Source organism: Cricetulus griseus, chromosome 2 (genome assembly GCF_003668045.3).
Source record: "Cricetulus griseus strain 17A/GY chromosome 2, alternate assembly CriGri-PICRH-1.0, whole genome shotgun sequence".
NCBI classification, from domain to species: Eukaryota; Metazoa; Chordata; class Mammalia; order Rodentia; family Cricetidae; genus Cricetulus; species Cricetulus griseus.
Window position 1 is genome coordinate 26,676,677 of NC_048595.1, and position 19,550 is coordinate 26,696,226.

A 19,550-nucleotide genomic window follows, 5' to 3' on the forward strand; every position below is an offset into this window, starting at 1 on the left:
TTTACTTTATCAGGCACATTAGTTGCATTTTCTGTAATCAGTTACACGTTCCTAATGATTGCCATATTAGCACAAATTTAACATCATCTCAGGACATTCTGTTTCTCAGTACTACTTACGAAAATCCCTGCTGGGAATGGTGGGCACACCTTTAATCCTAGCACTGGGAAGGCAATGAGTTCAAGTGCAACCTGGTCTCTATAGAGAGTTCCAGGACAGTCAGGACTACATAGAGACTGCTGTTTCCACCCATTCCCAAATAAAATAGAAACAAGAAACTTCCTGAAGATTGTCACCTGATATGCCAGGCGTGGCAAATTAGTGTAATCACACTAATTTGGGAAGCTGAGGAAGGAAGATAAATTCAAGGCTAGTGTGGGCAACTCAGCAAGACCCTGTCTTAAAATGAAAAGGGTAAAGGATATAGCTCAGTGGTAGGACACTTGCCTGATATGCACAAGGCCCTGAGTACTATTTCTTTACTTTCTAGAATTGGCCTGGAATCCTTGAATCACTAAAATCCATACATGAACTACAGACACCTAAAAATATTTAAAATTCCAGACTGGAAAGGTGCCTCGGTGGTTAAAAGCATTGATTGCTCTTCCAGAGGACCCACATGGCAGCTTACAACTGTCTGTAACTCCAGTTCCAGAGGATTCAACACCCTCACACAGACATACATGTAGGCAAAACACCAGTACATATAAAATAAATCTTTTTTAAAAATTACTTGCTAGATTGTATGTGTTTTTCTGAGAATTTATTTCTTTCATCAGATTCTCAAAGGGTTGATGACTCCATAAGAAGGTAGACATCACCTGCTTTAAGAATTATTTGAGGGCTGGAGAGATTGCTCAGTGGGTAAGAGCACTGGCTGCTCTTCCAGAGGACTTGGGTTCAGTTCTCAGCACTCACATGGTAGCTCACAACTATCTGTAACTCCAGTTCCAGGGTATCTGACACCCTCACACCAATGCTCATAAAATTAAATAGTTTTTAAAAAGGAATTATTTGCAAGATCCCCAGGGTGGTAGTGCACACCTTTAATCCCAGCACTCATGAGGCAAAGACAGGTGGGTCTTTGTGAGTTCTAGGCCAGCCTGGTCTGCATAGCAAGTTCTAGCATAGCCCCTTGTTAGACAGACCCTGTTTCAAAAAAAAGAAAAAATACAAAAGAATTATTGGAGTATTGACAAGATGGCTCAGTCCAGTTCTGGCAAAAAGGACCAGATTTTTTTCTGCCTGCTTCATAGATCTTTTGAACTTCATGAAACTCTAATCTTCCGTCACTATGTGATGAGGGGCTGTTTAAGTAACTTGTGCTCTCATTTATGAGTTTATTATAAACTCTTTTTTATTACAACTGCTTTTTTTCTAGTGGAGAACTCTGTCCTTTATCTTTGGACTTAGCAAATTATAGCCTTTTCATTTTTAACATAAAGAGCTTGATAGAGTAAGAAAAATATTTGGTATTAAAAGGTCTGGAATTATTATAACAATTATTAGCAATAAAACTTCCTGATACCACATTGCTTGTGTCACAGATTTTCTGCCTGCTCAGAACTGAGGTTTTATAATAGTGAACAGACAGGGTAAGTATTTTTCATGGAATTTCTGTAACCTTCACTTTTCTTGTTGGGAACAGGTCTGAAGGTTGAAGTGACTCATTGTGGAACAATGAGACGGAAATACCGTGTTTGTAATGTAACAAGAAGGCCTGCCAGCCATCAAACGTAAGAAAAGCTGGTGTTTCCCACAGCAGTGCTCTGAAGCAGCTTCCTCTAAGTAAGGGGTTGGTAGTTTGCTAGCTCCTAACAGGATGAGATCTGCTCATGCAGCTCTTTTTCTTCCAGCTTTCCTTTACAGTTAGAAAATGGCCAGACTGTGGAGAGAACTGTAGCCCAGTATTTCAGAGAAAAGTACGCTCTTCAGCTGAAGTACCCTCACCTTCCCTGTCTGCAAGTGGGGCAGGAGCAGAAGCATACGTACCTGCCGCTAGAAGTAATGTCTTTCTACTGCTTATGACATGCTTCTGTTCATCCTTCTCTGTGTGCATGTTCAAGTGTGTGTGCGTGTTCGAGTGTGTGTGCCAGTGTTTGGGGGGGGGGGCAGAGGAGGCCATCGAGAGTCTTCCTCTATTGCTATCTATCTGTATCATTGAATCTGGAACTTACTGTTTGAGCTGGACTAGCTAACCATCGAGCCTCCAGGATCTATTTTTCCGCCTCTCCTGTTCTTCCTCTCCCCAGCACTGAGATTACAGGCATCACCACTATGCCTAGCTTTTTACATTAGTGCTAGGGATCTGAACTCAGGTCCCTATGCAGCAAGTGCTTGACCAGCAGAGTCACCTCCCTGGCACTGTTCATCATTCTTTTAGGATCCTTTATGACCTGTGATTTATCTGAGTCTCACATTTATTTTGGAATTTGAACAAATTTTAAATTCTAATTTTTTTCTAAAATTTCTTTAAATAATATAGGATGTGTCTCAGTCAGAGTGCCTGTTGCTGTGATCAGGCACCATGACCAGCATCAACTTGGGGAGGAAAGGATTTATTTGGCTTAGACTCCTACCTCACTGTTCATCATCAAAGAAGTCAGAACAGGAACTCAAGCAGGGCAGGATCCTGGAGGCAAGAGCTCATGCAGAAGCAATGGAGGGTGCTGCTAGTTACTGGCTTGCTCCCCATGGCTTGTTCAGTCTGCTTTCTTATTAGAACCCAGGACCACAATGAGCTGGGCCCTCCCTCATCAATCACTAATTAAGAAAATGCCCTGCAGCCTGATCTTAGGGAAGCATTTTCTTAATTGAGGTTCCCTCCGCTTGTGTAAAGTTGACATAAAACTAGCCAAACAAAATGATAAAAGTTCACCCATAGTTCTACCATTGTTAGCATTTTTACTATGCTTTTTTCAGTCTTTTTTTTTTTTCTTAACATGATAGTGAAAAGAAGTGGTTAGGGGGCTGGAGAGGTGGCTCAGTGGTTAAGAGAACTTACTGTTCTTCCAGAGGTCCTGAGTTCAATTCCCAGCAACCACATGGTGGCTCACAACCACCTTGAATGAGATCTGTTGCCCTCTGCTGGCATGCAGGCAGAAGACTGTATACATAATAAAAAATAAATAAAATCTTTAAAAAAAAAAAGAAGTGATTAAATAGACTTTAAAATTATATTTAATAGGCAATTGGCATTAAGTGAGTGTATTCTAACAAAAATATATACATTGTATAACTTGCTTTATTTCTAGGTCTGCAATATTGTGGCTGGGCAACGGTGTATCAAGAAACTAACAGACAATCAGACTTCTACCATGATTAAGGCAACAGCAAGATCTGCACCAGATAGACAAGAGGAAATTAGCAGATTGGTTAGTACATAATTCTATAAATATTAAAGTGTACTAGAGTGAGCTACTCAAAAACCATGTTCTCACCAGCTGATGCCATATTACCATTTCATGAACTGTCAGATTAAGAGACCCTGCAGCCAGGTGTAGTTGCACATGCCTTTAATCCCAGCACTGGGGAGGCAGACGCAGGCGGATCTCCACGAGTTCATGGCCAGCCTGGTCTACAGAGCGAATTCCAGGACAGCCAGAGCTGCACAGTGAGACCTTGTCTCAAGAAGAAGCAGAAGAGAGACATGTATCATGGAGTAATGTATGGTGTGGGAGAGGGGGGTAAACATTAGTAAATTACATGAGAAGGGTTTGGTGCTTCTAATTCAACTCTAGACCATTTAAATCTAGGGAACAGACTCATCAAAAGTTAACTGAACCCCCACCTAAAAGAAGGGCAAAGGGGAAACATCAAAGTATTATAATGAGAAATACTGAAAATATAATGTTAACAGTCAATCTAGAATTTCTTAGCTACCAGTGTCAGACTGAAACCGAATACCTCATGCCTATAATCCCATCTATCTGGAGGATGAGGCAGGGGGGATCATCCAAATTCTGGGCCTTTCTGGGCTACATAGACAACCTCATATACAAACAAACAAACTAGGCCTTGTAATCCCAGCCCTTGGGAGGCTGAGGCAGGAGGATTACCATTAGTTGGAGGCCAACCCAGACTGCAGAATAAGAACCTGTCTCAACAACAAACCAGTTTCAATAATGCAGGGCGCCCCATGTCTTGTAGAAGTGAGGGGCAGGATGCTAGTAGTATCACTTGATAAAATTCACACTACTACTCCACAGTGTATATATACTCCAAAACATCATGTTGTGCCCAATAAAAATACACAGTGGATTTTACAAGGCTCTTGGCAAAACAAAACAAAACAAAAACTGTCTGCTGCTCCAGGCCCCTCAACTGGTGTTCCAGAAAGGGAAAACCATCCTGCTGATATACCATGGCTAGAACAACCACCTCCTGAACAATGTCAGATTCTACCAGAATGGAAAATGCAAGTTTTTCCATACATTGGCAACTTCTCCATCCCCAAAGCAAACCACGATGATTACTATTGCAAAATAAATGTGGAGAAGGCTGGGAGTGGTAGAGAATCCTTTAATCCCAGCTCTCAGGAGGCAGGAGTAAGAGGATCTCTCTTGAGTTACAAGCCAGCCTGCTCTATATAGCTTCAAGCTCCAGGATAGCCAGGAGTACATGGAGAGACCCTGTCTCTATGTCTTAGTAAGCTTTTCTATTGCTGTGAAGAGACACCATGACCACAGCAACTCTTTTTTTTGTTGTTGTTGTTTGTTTGGGGTTTTTTGTTTGTTGTTTGAGACAGGATTTCTCTGTAGCTTTGGAGTCTGTCTTGGAACTCACTCTGTAGTCCAGGGCTGGTCTCAAACTCTCAGAGATGCACCTGTCTCTGCCTCCTGAGTGCTGGTATTAAAGATATGCACCACCACTGCCCAGCTGAACACAGTAGCTCTTATAAAGGAAAAATTTAATTGGAGTGACTTAGATTTTCAGAGGTGTAGTCCCTCATCATCATGGTGCAACATGGTGGTGTGCAGGCAGACATGGTGCTGCAGCTGAGAGTTCTACATCTTGATAGGCAGGCAACAGGAAGCAGTCTGTCTCACTAGCGTGGCTTGAGCATATATAAGACCTCAAAGCTTGCCTCTACAGTGCATACTTCTTCTAATGAGACCACACCAACGCCAACAAGACTACTCCTCCTAATAGTGCCACTCCCTATGGGTGCCATTTTCTTTCAAACCACCACACTCCAAAAATAAGGAAAGGAGGAAAAAAATACAGAGAAGACGTGCTGTCTAGGTTCTCCCAGGAAATTCCGAGCACAGGGAAATGGGAGAGATACTCCCCAAGGAACTGAGTATGGCATACCCTCTGGGGAGCTCAGTGACATGACACTTCAGGCCTTCCTGAGGACTGCAGTCAGCAAACAGCAGCAAACAGATGCTGAAGAGACTGCCAAGACCAAGGCTGGAGGTACAGTCACCCCTTCATTTTTCAAGCACCTAGGAGCTCTGGGGAAAGAGACAGAACCCATCACCAGCCCCATATTTAGCTCCACTTGTCTTACCATGGGATTGGGGATACTCAGAAAGGCATAGATCTAGTGTCTTCTGGGCATGTTACCTTTGAGATGGACACAGTGATGCTGTAGACACTAAGGAGGACTTCCAAAGATGAGTCCTGAAGCCAACAGTCAGCAGTCTCAGTTGACTACCTCTACTGATTCGTTCTGTGACTTACCACTTCCCAACTCCAGGCACTTCTGTTACATAGTCACAAGATAAAATTAATAAAATTACTGTCATTAAGAGATTGCAGCAACATAGGAAATGCTTATGTTACACATTGCATGAAGACAATTATATTAATAAATGAGACCTCAGAAATGATAAGGTAGACTTAGAGTCAGTTCTCTTCTTCCTCCATGTGGGTCCCAGTGGTCAGGGTTGAACTCAGGTCATCGAGCTTGGAGGCAGGAGCTTTACTCACCAAGCCATCTCATCAACCCTTCTTTCCCATTTTCCTATAAAGTTCTATTCATGATAAAATATTTTAAAGTTAAAAAACACAGTATTATCTATTTCTAAAACTTGATATAAGTAAATAAATAGAGGCTGGATAGATGGAGCGGTGGTTAAGAACATTTGCTGCTTTGGGAGAGGACTTACATCAGGAGGCTCACAAGTGCCTGTGATTCTAGCATAGGGAATCTGACACTATCTCTTGGACTCCACAGGCACCTGGGTACACATTGGGCACACACACACACATATATACACACATGCACACATATACATACACACACAAATTTTTTAATTATAGATTAAATGTTTATTTATTCTTATTATTGATAGAATACTCAAAGTGGGGTGAGTTTTTTGTTTTGTTTTTTAAGGAATCCTGAATCTTGTGTCACTCTCCCCTGAATATTATTTAACCTGTCTGGACAAACAAGGGGTGATGGAATCAATAAATATGAATATATTCCCCAAACAATTTACTAGCACTTTCAGAAGTTTTTGTTGTTGTTGTTTTGTTTTATTTTGTTATTTTGTTTTGGTTTGATTTGTTTTTGTTTTTCAAGACAGGGTTTCCCTATGTAACAGTCTTGGCTGCCCTGGAACTCACTTTGTAACCCTAACCCTAACCCTAACCCTAACCCTGAACTCACAGAGATCAACCTGCTTCTGCCTCCTAAGTGCTGGTATTAAAGTCATGTGCCATCACACCCAGCATTTGCTCAGGTGTTAATACTACTTTACATGTTTTGTTTTTGAAACAGTTTCTGTTGTCTTGTTAAACAAAAATTTAAAATAGTTTGATAATTATATGTCACATGCACAATTGAGGGACTAAATGTTGCCTAGCATGGAAAAGGCTTCAATCCCCAGCATCATGTAAAACCATTGTGGTAGCACATACCTGCAATTCCAGTACTCGGGAAACAGAAACTGGAAGATTAGTTCAAGATCAGTTTCAGCCATATAACAGGTTTGAGTTTGAGATCAGCCTTAGCTACATAAAAGTGAAAAACAAACACTACCTTAGAGTTGCTATTGCTGTGATGAAACACCATGACCAAAGCAACTTGGGGGGAAGAAAAGGGCTCATTTGGCTCACACTTCTACCTCACTGTTTGTCATCAAAGGAAGTCAGGGCAGGAACCTGGGGGCAGGAGCTGATGCAGAGGCCATGGAGGGTGCTGCTTACTGGCTTGCTCCCTATGGCTTGTTCAGTCTCCTTTCATATAGAACCTTGGACCACTATGGGCTGGGCCCTCCTTCATCAATCACTAATTAAGAAAATGCCCTCCAGCCCAATCTTATAGAAGTGTCAAGTTGGCAGAAACCTATCCAGCACATACTGCCCTGAGAGACCATACAGATATCTGTTTCATGTGCTTCAGTAGATGGCAGAGAGGAGAGAGGCTATGTCTGTGCTCAGTGTTCTGAACTGTGAACATTTGAGGGACTGCAGCCTGACAATCTGCGGTGCCTGTCAATTCCCTGAACACTAGCTGTGGGACCACCTCTGTCCTAGTAGTTGGCTATCCCAAGCCTCTGATAGTCTTGCACACGCTCACTGTGAGGTAGAAGAGAGGCCTGTGCAGAGAGAAGGTTTCAGGAAGATGAGTGACTAAAGCTGATTGTCATGTGGCCTTGGGCAGAATGCCCAGCCATTCCAGAAGGAAACATGGCCCCGTTCAGTGCCCCAAGGCAGGCCTGGACGAGTGTAGATACAGCTCTAGGTCATGGGCCTCACAGGTGTGCCTACTGTTACCTGACCAAGAACCTGCTGAACCACCTACACAACCTTCTGTTGGGGAATCCAGGTTCTGGGCTGTTGTACACTTCTTATTCTAGAAGCCCAAGTCTTACATTGTGAGCTATATTTTTTCCCCAAAACTAGTATAGTTAGGTTGTGATTGCCTACAGAACTGACTAGTAGTTAGGTCAGTGGCTATGATACTAGGGGCATGGAAGGCCCTTCCAAGATTCCATTCAACACTCCCATCTACCCAACTGCATGTCATCTTAGCCGTAATAATTACGCAAGAGGGAAAAAACTGGCTGCAGATGCTGTAGCAAATGTCCCAAATAAATTTGCTCATTCTCAAAACCAACCAAACAAAAACAGATCAGAAATTCTTTCTGGGCTAGAGAGATGGTCCAGCCAGTTAAGCCCTTGCTGATATTGCAGAGGACCCAGGTTTGGATCCCAGCACTCATATGGTGGCTCATAATTGCTTGTAACTCCAGTTCCAGGAATCCAACACTCTTCTGGTCTCTACAGACACCAAGCAGGCACAGAATGCTCATCTATACATACAGACATTCACACAGACACAAAAAAGTGTTCATTTTGTAAGCTAATAACAATTATTCCTTTGCCTTATAATTCTATAAAAAGTGAATGGTAGTTATTACATCTTGTTTAATTAGGAAAATAAAGGTTGATTGTCACTCTAGATTTCTGTCTAATTGTATTACAATACAGTTTTAAAAGTCTCCTAAAATGTGTAAGACCAAACTCGCAGAGATCCACCTGCCTCTGCCTCCCAAGTGCTGGGATTAAAGGTGTGCACCACCACTGCCCAATCAATCAGAAGATTCTTATCCCATTTTAGATAAGTATTCTTCTCTTTTGAGATTACTTAATTATTTAAAATTATCATTTTCATTGGTCACAAATAATTAAAGTGTATTATTCAACCTAATATCAATCCATTTATCGTGAATAAATTACCAAGGTGTTGATAGATTTCTCACAGTCCCTGACTTTACAATTTGCATGATAATATTCTCTGCTTTATAGTCAGAGCAGCAGTGATTCTTCTTGTTAGAAAATATATGGTCAGCATAGTGAAAGGGAAAGAGGAGGTTCTAGCAAGTAAAGCAATCAGTTCAGAGAAGGTCTGAGAATAATGAGAAATCTTTTCTGTTGCTAGGTAAGAAGTGCAAACTATGAAACAGATCCATTCGTTCAGGAGTTTCAATTTAAAGTGCGGGATGAAATGGCTCATGTAACCGGACGTGTCCTTCCAGCACCTATGCTCCAGTATGGAGGACGGGTAAAGCGTGTCAGCAATGTTTTAATCAGACATACATGTATAATTTGCTAAGCGTGGAGAGATGGTAATCTAAGCCTTGAACTTACTGTTTTATTGTTCCAACAATACATCAGGTGTTTTATTTGTTTCAATGTGGATTTCTTTGCTTGAGTTTAGCATAAATAATTTTTTCACATTTATTTATTTATTGTGAAGGGTGGACGTGTGGTAGTCAGAGGGTAACTTGAGGAAGTTGAGTCCTCTCCTGCCATATGAGTTCTTGTGTGTGGTGTGTGTGTCAAACTCAGGTCATCAGGCTTGGGGACATCAACTGTCTTTATTTGCTGAACCATCTTGCTGGCCTCTTAGGTTTTAACTGTATAAATAACATTGATTTAGAACAGTCAACTCCATATAGAGTATGAAGAATGTATCAGTTCAGCAATTTGAAATGCTTACTTGAGCTCACCAAAATTCATTGTCTGGTAATGTTTTTGTTTTTCTGTGATGTTATTTCTCTTACAGAACCGGACAGTGGCAACACCGAGCCACGGTGTGTGGGACATGCGAGGAAAACAATTCCACACAGGAGTTGAAATCAAAATGTGGGCCATAGCCTGTTTTGCCACACAGAGGCAGTGCAGAGAGGAAATACTGAAGTAAGCTGTTGCCTTGGTTTGGTTTGGGGATTTTGTGTTTGGAATTTACAAATATATATATATATATATATATATATATTATTTTTGGTGGAACTAGGGGTGAACCCAGAACCTTGTATATCCAATAACCTGTATAGCTGAACTACACCTCTAGCCCTGAATTCCAATTTTAAATTATTCATCTCATATTCTAATAAATGTTGCCTCTATATGGAGTATATTTAACCAATGAACCTTTAAAACTATTTCTTCCATCCAGCTGGGATCACCTATCATTCCAGTTACATGGGATGCTGAGGCAGGAGAACCATAAGTTAGCAAGACCCAGTCTCAAAAAATAATTTGTGTGTGTGTACCCACACATGTGCAAGTGTATGTATATATGTGGGTGTGCATTGTTTGTGCATGTATAGCCAGAAATTAGCCTAAAATGACATTCACCAGGCATTATCCACTTCCTTTTTGACCAGGGCCTCTCATTGGCCTAGAACTCATTGAAGCAAAAAGGCAAAAGTTGTCAACTTGATAAGGAAAGGAAAAATTTCATGCTACAGTTTCAAAGATATACATTAAGAATGAAGGCCGGGCGTTGGTGGCACACGCCTTTAATCCCAGCACTCGGGAGGCAGAGGCAGGCGGATCTCTGTGAGTTGGAGGCCAGCCTGGTCTCCAAAGGGAGTGCCAGGATAGGCTCCAAAGCTACACACAGAAACCCTGTCTCGAAAAACCAAAAAAAGAATGAGTATTTTATGGTGGCTCACAACCATCCATTATGAGATCTGGTGCCCTCTTCTGGTGTGCAGATGTACATGGAAGCAGAATGTTGTATACATAATAAGTAAATAAAATCTTTTTTTTAAAAAATGAGTATTTTATTCTTGAAATTAAAAAGCATGGCGTTGTGCTGCACACCTTTAATCTCAGCACTCAGGAGGCAGAGGCAGGTGAATATTTGAACTCAAGGCCAGCCTGATCTACAGAGTGAGTTCTAAGACAGCCAGAGCTACACAGAGAAACCCTGTCTCAAAAAAAGGAAAGAAATTATAAAGAAATAAGTGTGTAAATTTATTTGTTATACCTGAGACTTCAAAAATTATAGCCATTGGTTAAGATCAAAAAGGCATTAAATTAAAAAAAATTTTTTTTTGGTTTTTCGAGATAGGGTTTCTCTGTGTAGCTTCGGAGCCTATCCTGGCACTCGCTCTGTAGACCAGGCTGGCCTCGGACTCACAGAGATCCGCCTGCCTCTGCCTCCTGAGTGCTGGGATTAAAGGCGTGCGCCACCAACGCCCGGCTTCTGGTAACCTTTTGTATATGGAGCAAGCACACAAAGCAATCTGTGCTTCATCCTCCCTTTCTTTTCCTTCCTTCCTTCCTTCCTTCCTTCCTTCCTTCCTTCCTTCCCTCCTTCCTTCCTTTCCTTTCTTTCTTCTTCCTTTCTTTCTCTTTCTTTCTTTCTTTCTTTCTTTCTTTCTTTCTTTCTTTCTTTCTTTCTTCCCTTCTTCCTTGTTTCCTCCCCCCTCCCTCTTCTTTCCTGGTTTTTCCAAACAGGGTTTCTCCATATAGTCCTGGCTGTCCTGGATTTGCTTTACAGAGCAGGCTGGCCTCAAACTCACTGCCTCTGCCTCCCAAGTGCTGAAATTAAAGGTCTATGCCACCATGCCCAGCTTCCATTTCTTTCTTAAACTTTTCATTACTGTGTGGTAGGTTTGGAGCTGGAGATACAGCTCAGTGCAGAGTAAACACACAAGATCATGCGTTCAATCCTTAATACTACACAATCAAAAGAGAAAGTATTTTCTACAAAGGTTTTCTATTTAGTGGTTTCACCTTCTTTAGAGGTTTCACGGACCAGCTTCGAAAGATTTCCAAGGATGCAGGGATGCCTATCCAAGGCCAGCCATGCTTCTGCAAATATGCACAGGGAGCAGACAGTGTGGAGCCCATGTTCCGACATCTTAAGAATACATATTCAGGACTGCAGCTCATTATCGTCATCCTGCCAGGAAAGACACCTGTGTATGGTAAGGACATTTTACAACTGCATTTTTCAGGAGTGAGAGTTCAGCTCTGTAACAGGAAAAATAAAAACCCAGTGACTGATATTGGAGTTCAACTTTGAGCTGAAGATCAGAGAAACAAAGCAGCTGGCCACTAGCTCTTAACTCTACCTCTGACTGTAAGGGTTAATCCTGTCTCCATGGAGCTCTCCACCAAGCCTCAGACTGTTGCCTCTCTTCAGTGTGGTTGGAAACTAAATCTTAGAATGCAGCCTGAGACACTGAGCTCCTGTCTTTTATATACATCTCTATGGCTGGGATTAAAGGTGTGTGATCCCAAGTGCTGAGCTCTCCTTTGTGTCAGCTGTTTTTCTTTAGGACTGGATCAATTTCATGTAGCTCAGTATGTCCTTGAACTAACAGATCTGTCTGCCTCTTTCTCCTGAGTCCTGGGATTAAAGGTGTATACCACCACCGCCTAGCTTCAATAGCTAACTAGTGTGCTGGCTTTGCATTTTGATCCTCAGTGATTTTATTAGATCATAAACAATATATCTCCACATAGCTCATTACTAGAGCACTGGCCTAAGATGCACACAGACCTGGGTTTGATCTCCAGCACTACAGCAGAAATACTGCATTTTCCCCCTTTTCCTACTTAACATTGTTTTTAGAATTAAATAGCCTAAAATTTTCAAATACTAAAATATATTTATACCATTGTATTTAAAACCACATATTATTACTTTAAGGCGAAGTCTGTAAGCTACGTAGTGGAAAAGAGGACTCTGGGAAATGAATTTTAGTAACTAAAAGAGACATCACAAGCAATGGTTAAGGGAAGAATTGTGTAATAAAATTGCCTTGGAGTAACTTGAGTAGCAGGATAAGGTAGTAGGTTAAAAGCACAGATTCTGGAGATAGGACTGTGTTGCTCATTGTTCAGATAGTGCTGGTTGTACTACCTGTGTGATGTGGCTGAATTACCTGTGGTGATATTTTGTTTATGGCATAACAAATAAAGCTTACCTGAAGTTCAGAGTGTAGAGCTAGCCACACTAGTTAGCCATAGAGGCCAGGCAGTGGTAGCACACACCTTTAATCCTAACACTCGGGAGACAGAGGCAGATGGATTTCCGTGGGTTCAAGGCCACCCTGGGATACACAAAATTGATCCAGTCTAAAAGAGAAACAGAGCTCACGCAAAGGTTATCCCAGCACTTGGAATGAGGACATGCAAGTCATCGCAGCACTAAGGAGGTGGAGACAAGACAGGAAGGGATATGGCTGGGTGGAGAGAGGAATATAAGGTGGGAGGAGACAGAAGCAGTGCAGTCTGAGGATTCCTAGAGACAGGATCACCCCTTTGGTCTGAGGATTCCTAGAGACAGGATCAGGATCACCCCTTTGGTCTGAGGATTCAGCAGAGGTAAGAACTAGTAGCTGGCTGTTTTGCTTCTCTGATCTTTCAGCTTTCCCCAATTAATATCTGACTCTGGGTTTTTTATTATTAATATTGATTAGAATTCATGCTATAATTACCTAACTGTAGTAAGCTTTACTTTCTTCACCTGTGGAACTGAGAAATACTATAATAACCTTATATGACTATATACAAAGCAAAGTTTTGTGAGATTAATAAAATAAAGGTAACTCCTTGATTCATGAAAAAATTGAGGAAAACATAATAAAATAAATTTACCTTAGAAATGACAGAAGTGAGGGTAGGGAGATAGTTCAATCAGTGTGGTGTTTGCTGTGCAAGGATGAGGGCCTGATTTTGATCCCCAAGAACCCACATAAAAAAGTCAGGCACGGCAGCAAGCACCGATAATCCCCACACAGGAGAGACAGAAACAGGAATTTCTGGGCTTGCTGGTCAGCCTGTCTAGCCAATGGTGAGCTCCACATTCAGTGAGAGACCCTGTCTCATAAAACAAAGGGAAGAGTGATTGAAGAAGACACCTTATATCAACTTGTGGCCTCCAATGCATACATGCAGACACATGTGCACACACATGCATCCACACTTGGGTTCTTACATAATTATAACCCAAGCTGACATCTGAGCTACAGCACCAAGAAGACACCGAGTGAGAACCATCAACTAAGAAGAAATCTGACTTAGAAAAGCTACTGATATTAAATGTCTTCATCTGAAGCCAAAAAAAAGAAAAATGCGTGAGCACGCCGGGCATTGGTGGCACACGCCTTTAATCCCAGCACTCGGGAGGCTAGGTCTTCAAGAGCTAGTTACAGGACAGCCTCCAAAGCCACAGAGAAACCCTGTCTCAAAAAAACAAAAATAAATAAATAAATAAATAAATAAATAGATAAATAAATGTGTGCGCACCTACAGATACCCCCTCCCCTCCAAAAGAAAGAGGAAGGAAGGAGGGCAAGAACACTGGTTTGGTGGTGAAGAGCTCTTCCAGAGGACCCAGCTTCAATTCCCAGCATTCACATGGCAGCTCACAGCTGTAACTCCATTTCCAGGGGATCTAATATCCTCTTCTTGTCTCCATAGGCATCACATATACATGTGGTACAAAGACATCCATGTAGCCAAAACACTCACAGATATAAAATAATTTTTTTTTTTTTTTTTTTGGTTTTTCAAGACAGGGTTTCTCTGTGTAGCTTTGGAGCCTATCCTGGCACTCGCTCTGGAGACAGGCTGGCCTCGAACTCACAGAGATCCGCCTGCCTCTGCCTCCCGAGTGCTGGGATTAAAGGCGTGCACCACCAATGCCCAGCTAAAAATAATATTTTTTTAAAAAGGAAAACATCGAGGCGGTGGTGGCACATGCCTTTAGCCCCAAAACTCGGGAGGCAGAGGCAGGCAGATCTCTGTGAGTTCGAGACCAGCCTGGTCTACAAGAGCTAGTTCCAGGACAGCCTCCAAAACCAAAGAGAAACCCTGTCACGAAAAACCATAAAAAAAAAAGAAAGAATGGCCTCCATATGTTCATATATTTGAATGCTTAGTTATCAGGGAGTGGTGAATCTTATGAAGGATTAGGAGGCATGGCCTTGTTGGAGGAAGTGTGTCACTGGGGGTGGGATTTGAGGTTTCAAAAGCTCAAGCCAGGCCCAGAGTCTTTCTCTTACTGCTGCCTGTGGATCCATATGTAGAAACTATAAGCAAGTCCCAATTAAATGCCTGCCTTTAAAACAGATATTTTGGGTCAGAGAGATGTCTCAGAAATTAAGAGCTCTGGCTTCTCTGCCAGAGAACCTGGGTTCAACTTCAAGCACCCACACATGACTCTCAAGTATCTGTAACTCCAGTTCCATGGAATATAATGCCCTCTACTGGCCTCCTCAAGCACCAGACACATGCATTACACAGACATGCAGGTAAAACCATACACATAATTTTTCATAATTAAAAAATTTATTTTATTTTAAATCCCATTTGTGTATGTGTGTCTCTGTGGGTATTTGCGTACAAGTACAGGTGTTCATGGAGTCCAGAGGTGTATAATTTCCTGGAGCTGGACTTAAAGGTGTTGTGAGCCACCTGATGTGATGGTAGAACCCAGACTCAAGTTCTTTGTAAGACTAGTACTAGTTCTTAGCTACAGAGTTCCTCTGCATCTTTTTAAATATAATACTTTAATTTATTCTTTCATAATTTAGTACATGCATACAGTGAATTCCACCTTCTCCTGGATCCACCCCTTTCTTCTGCATCTTAATTGTCCTCAACTTAATAATCCTTTAAATTTGAGTGAGGCATGTTCTCTTTTCCTTCAGTTTAAAAAATGTACTTTTCTGGGTTGTCAAGGTAGCTCAGCAGGTAAAGGCATTTGCCATGCAAACCTGATGACCTAAGTGTGATCTCTGGAGCCCATGTTAAGTTGGAAGAGGAGAACCAACCCTCAGAGTTGCCCTCTGACCTCTACATATGCACACATCACACACATTATACACACACACACACACACACACACACACACACACACACACGCATACACACACTCACACACACACAGAGAAAGAGAGAAAGAAAGAAAGAAAGAAAGAAAGAAAGAAAGAAAGAAAGAAAGAAAGAGAACAACAGAGTATAGGGGAGGTAGAGGGAACTGGGATTGACATTAAAACAATCTTGTTTCTAATTTAAATAAAAAATTGGAGGAAAAAAAAAAGAACAGGGTGTAAATTTTTATTATTTTTTTCTTTTTTCCAAAATAGTTTCTCTGGTTATCTCTGACTGTCCTGGAACTCACTCTGTAGACCACGATGTCTTCAAACCCAGAGATCCACCTACCTCTGCCAGTGCTGGGATTAAAGGCATGTGCCACCTTGCCTAGCTAAAAGTATAAATTTTTAGATATACTTTTCATATACAAAAATAAGCCAATAAAAGTATAAGTTGCTAGGTGGTGGTGGTGCACACTTTTAGTCCCAGCACTCAGGAGGCAGAGGCAGGTGGATCTCTGAGTTCAAGACCAGCCTCAAAGGACAGCCTCAAAGCCACAGAGAAACCCTCTTTTTCAAAAAACCAAAAGAAAAAAGAAAAATTATAAGTTAATGCTTAAAATTTCCATGCATTTTAAATGCACTGTTTTAGTACTGGTATAATTTCAGGAACCCTATAATATACCTTGATATATTTCAGGGTACCCTGCATAGCCTGATTGTCAGTGAGTGAACTCACGTTTCTGGTGTCTTCTTTTCTGACTGTGACATTCGAATTTGTTCCATAGCGGAGGTGAAGCGTGTAGGAGATACACTTTTGGGTATGGCCACACAGTGTGTGCAAGTCAAGAATGTAATAAAAACATCTCCTCAAACTCTATCAAATTTGTGCCTAAAGATCAATGTTAAACTTGGAGGAATCAATAATATTCTTGTACCTCATCAAAGGTAAGCTATTCTATTTCACTATTTGTTCTTCTACATAGGCCTAACTAACTATTACCAGATATTAGAGGCAACTTTAGTGGTTCTTCCTGTGAACTGCATAGAAAATTTAACAAGGTTAAGAGATTGCTGGAGGGCTGGAGAGATGGCTCAGAGGTTAAGAGCACTGACTGCTCTTCCAGAGGTCCTGAGTTCAATTCCCAGCAACCACATGGTGGCTCACAACCATCTATAATGAGATCTGGTGCCCTCTTCCTGCCTGCAAGCATGCATGCAAGCAGAACATTGTATACATAATAAATAAAATCTTTAACAAAAAAAAAAAGAGAGAGAGATAGATTGCTGGAGTTGGAGACAGAACTCAAAGATTAAACACACACCTTTAGTCCCAGCACTCGGGAGGCAGAGACAGGCGGATCTCTGTGAGTTCAAGACCAGCCTGGTCTACAAGAGCTAGTTCCAGGACAGCCTCCAAAGCCACAGAGAAACCCTGTCTTGAAAAACCTAAAACAAGGGCTGGAGAGATGGCTCAGAGGTTAAGAGCACTGAACTGCTTTTCTAGAGGTCCTGAGTTCAATTCCCAGCAACCACATGGTGGTTCACAACCATCTACCATGAGATCTGGTGCCCTCTTTTGGTGTGCAGGCAAATATGCAGACAGAACACTGTATATGTAATAAAAATAAGTAAATAAATTTTTGAGAAAAGAAAAAGAAAAACCCAAAACAACAACAAAAAAAATGGTTTTAACCTGTGGAGGCCCGAGAAAGGTGTTGGCTCCTCCCAGTACTGAAATTACAAATTGTGAGCCACCATGTGGGATGCTGAGCATTTACCCCAGTTCTCTCTGGGTAAACAGCCGCTGAGCCATCTCTCAGCCCAGTCCTTAGGATGAAGTTTTAATATATAAGAAATTGCTAAGAAGTTTATTATTATTAAATATGCACTCAAATTTTATTTGGTCCAGAGAATAGTAGATGCCTATAATCCCTGCCTAAATGTGTAAAGTAGACTAAAACTAAAAGTCAAAGGCTTGCTGATTCTTTGTCCTTAAGTCTCATAGACTTAAAATGTAAGTAGATTTTTTAAAATGAATAAAATGTAATAACCTACTCTAAAGAAATGTATCATTTTGTCCCCATTACATAAAATATTAGCTTCAGTTGTCTTTTGCAACCACAGTACCACTGTTTAAAATATTCTTACAAGATTCAGAGAGGTGTAGATTCATGAACTAACAGTTTGTCAGGCTGGATGTGGTGGCGCATGCCAGGCCTCAGGAGGCATAGACAGACAGATCTGAGTTCAGGGTCAACCTGGTCTACATAGTGAATTCCAGGACAAGCCAGAACTACACAGAGAAACCCTGCCTTGAAAAACAAACAAATCAAGAGTTAGTCAGAAGTTGAGGTCTGTGAAGCTGTGTGTTGTCTGTAGCGGGATCCTCTGGACTGTCAGTGGCTTGCAGTTGTATGGCAATCATGTGAAACAGATGAACTGTCTAACCCTTTAAAAAAATGTGTTTAAGACCTTCTGTGTTCCAGCAACCAGTGATCTTCCTGGGCGCAGATGTCACTCACCCACCTGCTGGTGATGGGAAGAAGCCCTCCATTGCTGCTGTGAGTATTGATAGACAAGTCTGCCTCATATGAAGACCACACTGAAAGTAACACTTTGGTTTACACATTTCAAATTTTGATATTTTCTTTTTATTAATCTTTTGCATCAGCCGGGCGTTGGTGGTGCACGCCTTTAACCCAGCACTCGGGAGGCAGAGGCAGGCAGATCTCTGTGAGTTCGAGGCCAGCCTGGTCTCCAGAGCAAGTACTAGGATAGGTTCCAAAGCTACACAGAGAAACCCTGTCTCAAAAAAAACAAAAAAAAATAAAATAAAATAAAAAATCTTTTGCATTAGCATAGCAAGAGTCTCCTTATGGCTTCTTCATACATATGGCCAGTATGATTTTCTCAGTCACTTTCTTCCTTCTTTGCTCTCTCCAGCCCCCCTCCCTTCTCTAGCTAGGCCCTGTATTCTCCCAGTTAGTCCCCTTATAAATAAGAGATATATATAAAATAAAATTTAAAACTTAGGTTCTGTATATGAGAGAGAACATGAGTTGTCTGTCCAAGAGTAGCTTATTTTACTTAACATTAATATTGATTCCCATTGTATCCATTTTTCTGATCATGATTTCATTTTTCCTTATATCTACATAAAATTCCATTGTATATACATGTACCACATTTTCTTTTTTATTACATTTATTTATTTATTTATTTATTTATTTATTTGGGGAACATGAATGTAGAGGTCAGAGGTCAGAAAATAACCTGCAGGTGTTGGCTGTCTCCTTCCACCAAGCCTGACAATCTGAGTTCCATCCCTGGCACTCACCCTGCACCCCATTTTCTGTATCCATTCATCTGATTATGGACATCTAAGCTGGTGTGGTTTCCTAGCTATTGTGACGTCATCCTCAAACAAGGAAGCACAAGTATCTTTGTGGTCTGTGTTGACTTTTAAGTTAGTTCTCCAGGTGTGGACTCAAGAGTGGTATAACTAAGTCATGTGGTGGTTCTGTTTCCAGTTTTTCAAAAACCTGTCAACTCATGTCAGTTGTAGCTGCTCAAGTATCCATTCCCACCAAAGATGGGCCAGCATTTATTGTCATTTGTTTGTTGGTGTTAGCTGTTCTGACTGGGTGAGATGGAATCACAGCATTTTTCATTTCCCTTATGGTTAAGGATGTTGAACCCTTTTTCAAGTTTGCTTATTGGCTATTTGTATTTCCTCTTTATTATTACATTTATTTGTGGGGAGAGGTACACATTCGTCCTACGGCAGGCATGTGGAGATAGAGGACAACTTGCAGGAGATAATTCTCCTTCCACCATGTGGATCCCAAAGATGAAATTCAGCTGTTGGGTTTGGCTGCAGGGTGCCTTTCCCTGCTGAGCTATCTCTGATCCTGTGTTTCTTCAGAACTGTGTGTTCACTTCATTGACCCATTTATTGCTTGGATGATT

The 19,550-nt window shown here is 41.3% G+C and overlaps 1 protein-coding gene and 1 non-coding gene across 6 annotated transcripts in view; both read left to right on the forward strand.

The window, feature by feature from the left end:
• LOC100769090 (protein argonaute-3) overlaps window positions 1–19,550 on the forward strand; it is a 103,006-nt gene that overhangs the window by 58,550 nt on the left and 24,906 nt on the right. For all 5 annotated transcript variants that reach the window (XM_027399283.2, XM_035439617.1, XM_027399284.2 and 2 more), the window contains 8 exons: window positions 1,649–1,736; window positions 1,857–2,004; window positions 3,255–3,374; window positions 8,894–9,016; window positions 9,521–9,654; window positions 11,494–11,678; window positions 16,367–16,526; window positions 18,052–18,142. In XM_027399283.2, coding sequence (XP_027255084.1) covers window positions 1,649–1,736; window positions 1,857–2,004; window positions 3,255–3,374; window positions 8,894–9,016; window positions 9,521–9,654; window positions 11,494–11,678; window positions 16,367–16,526; window positions 18,052–18,142 — 1,049 coding nt within the window. The remainder of the gene's footprint in view (window positions 1–1,648; window positions 1,737–1,856; window positions 2,005–3,254; window positions 3,375–8,893; window positions 9,017–9,520; window positions 9,655–11,493; window positions 11,679–16,366; window positions 16,527–18,051; window positions 18,143–19,550) is intronic.
• On the forward strand, window positions 7,308–7,431 carry LOC113833926. Its single transcript, XR_003482113.1, has one exon. It is a non-coding gene; the product is annotated as a small nucleolar RNA SNORA17 (small nucleolar RNA).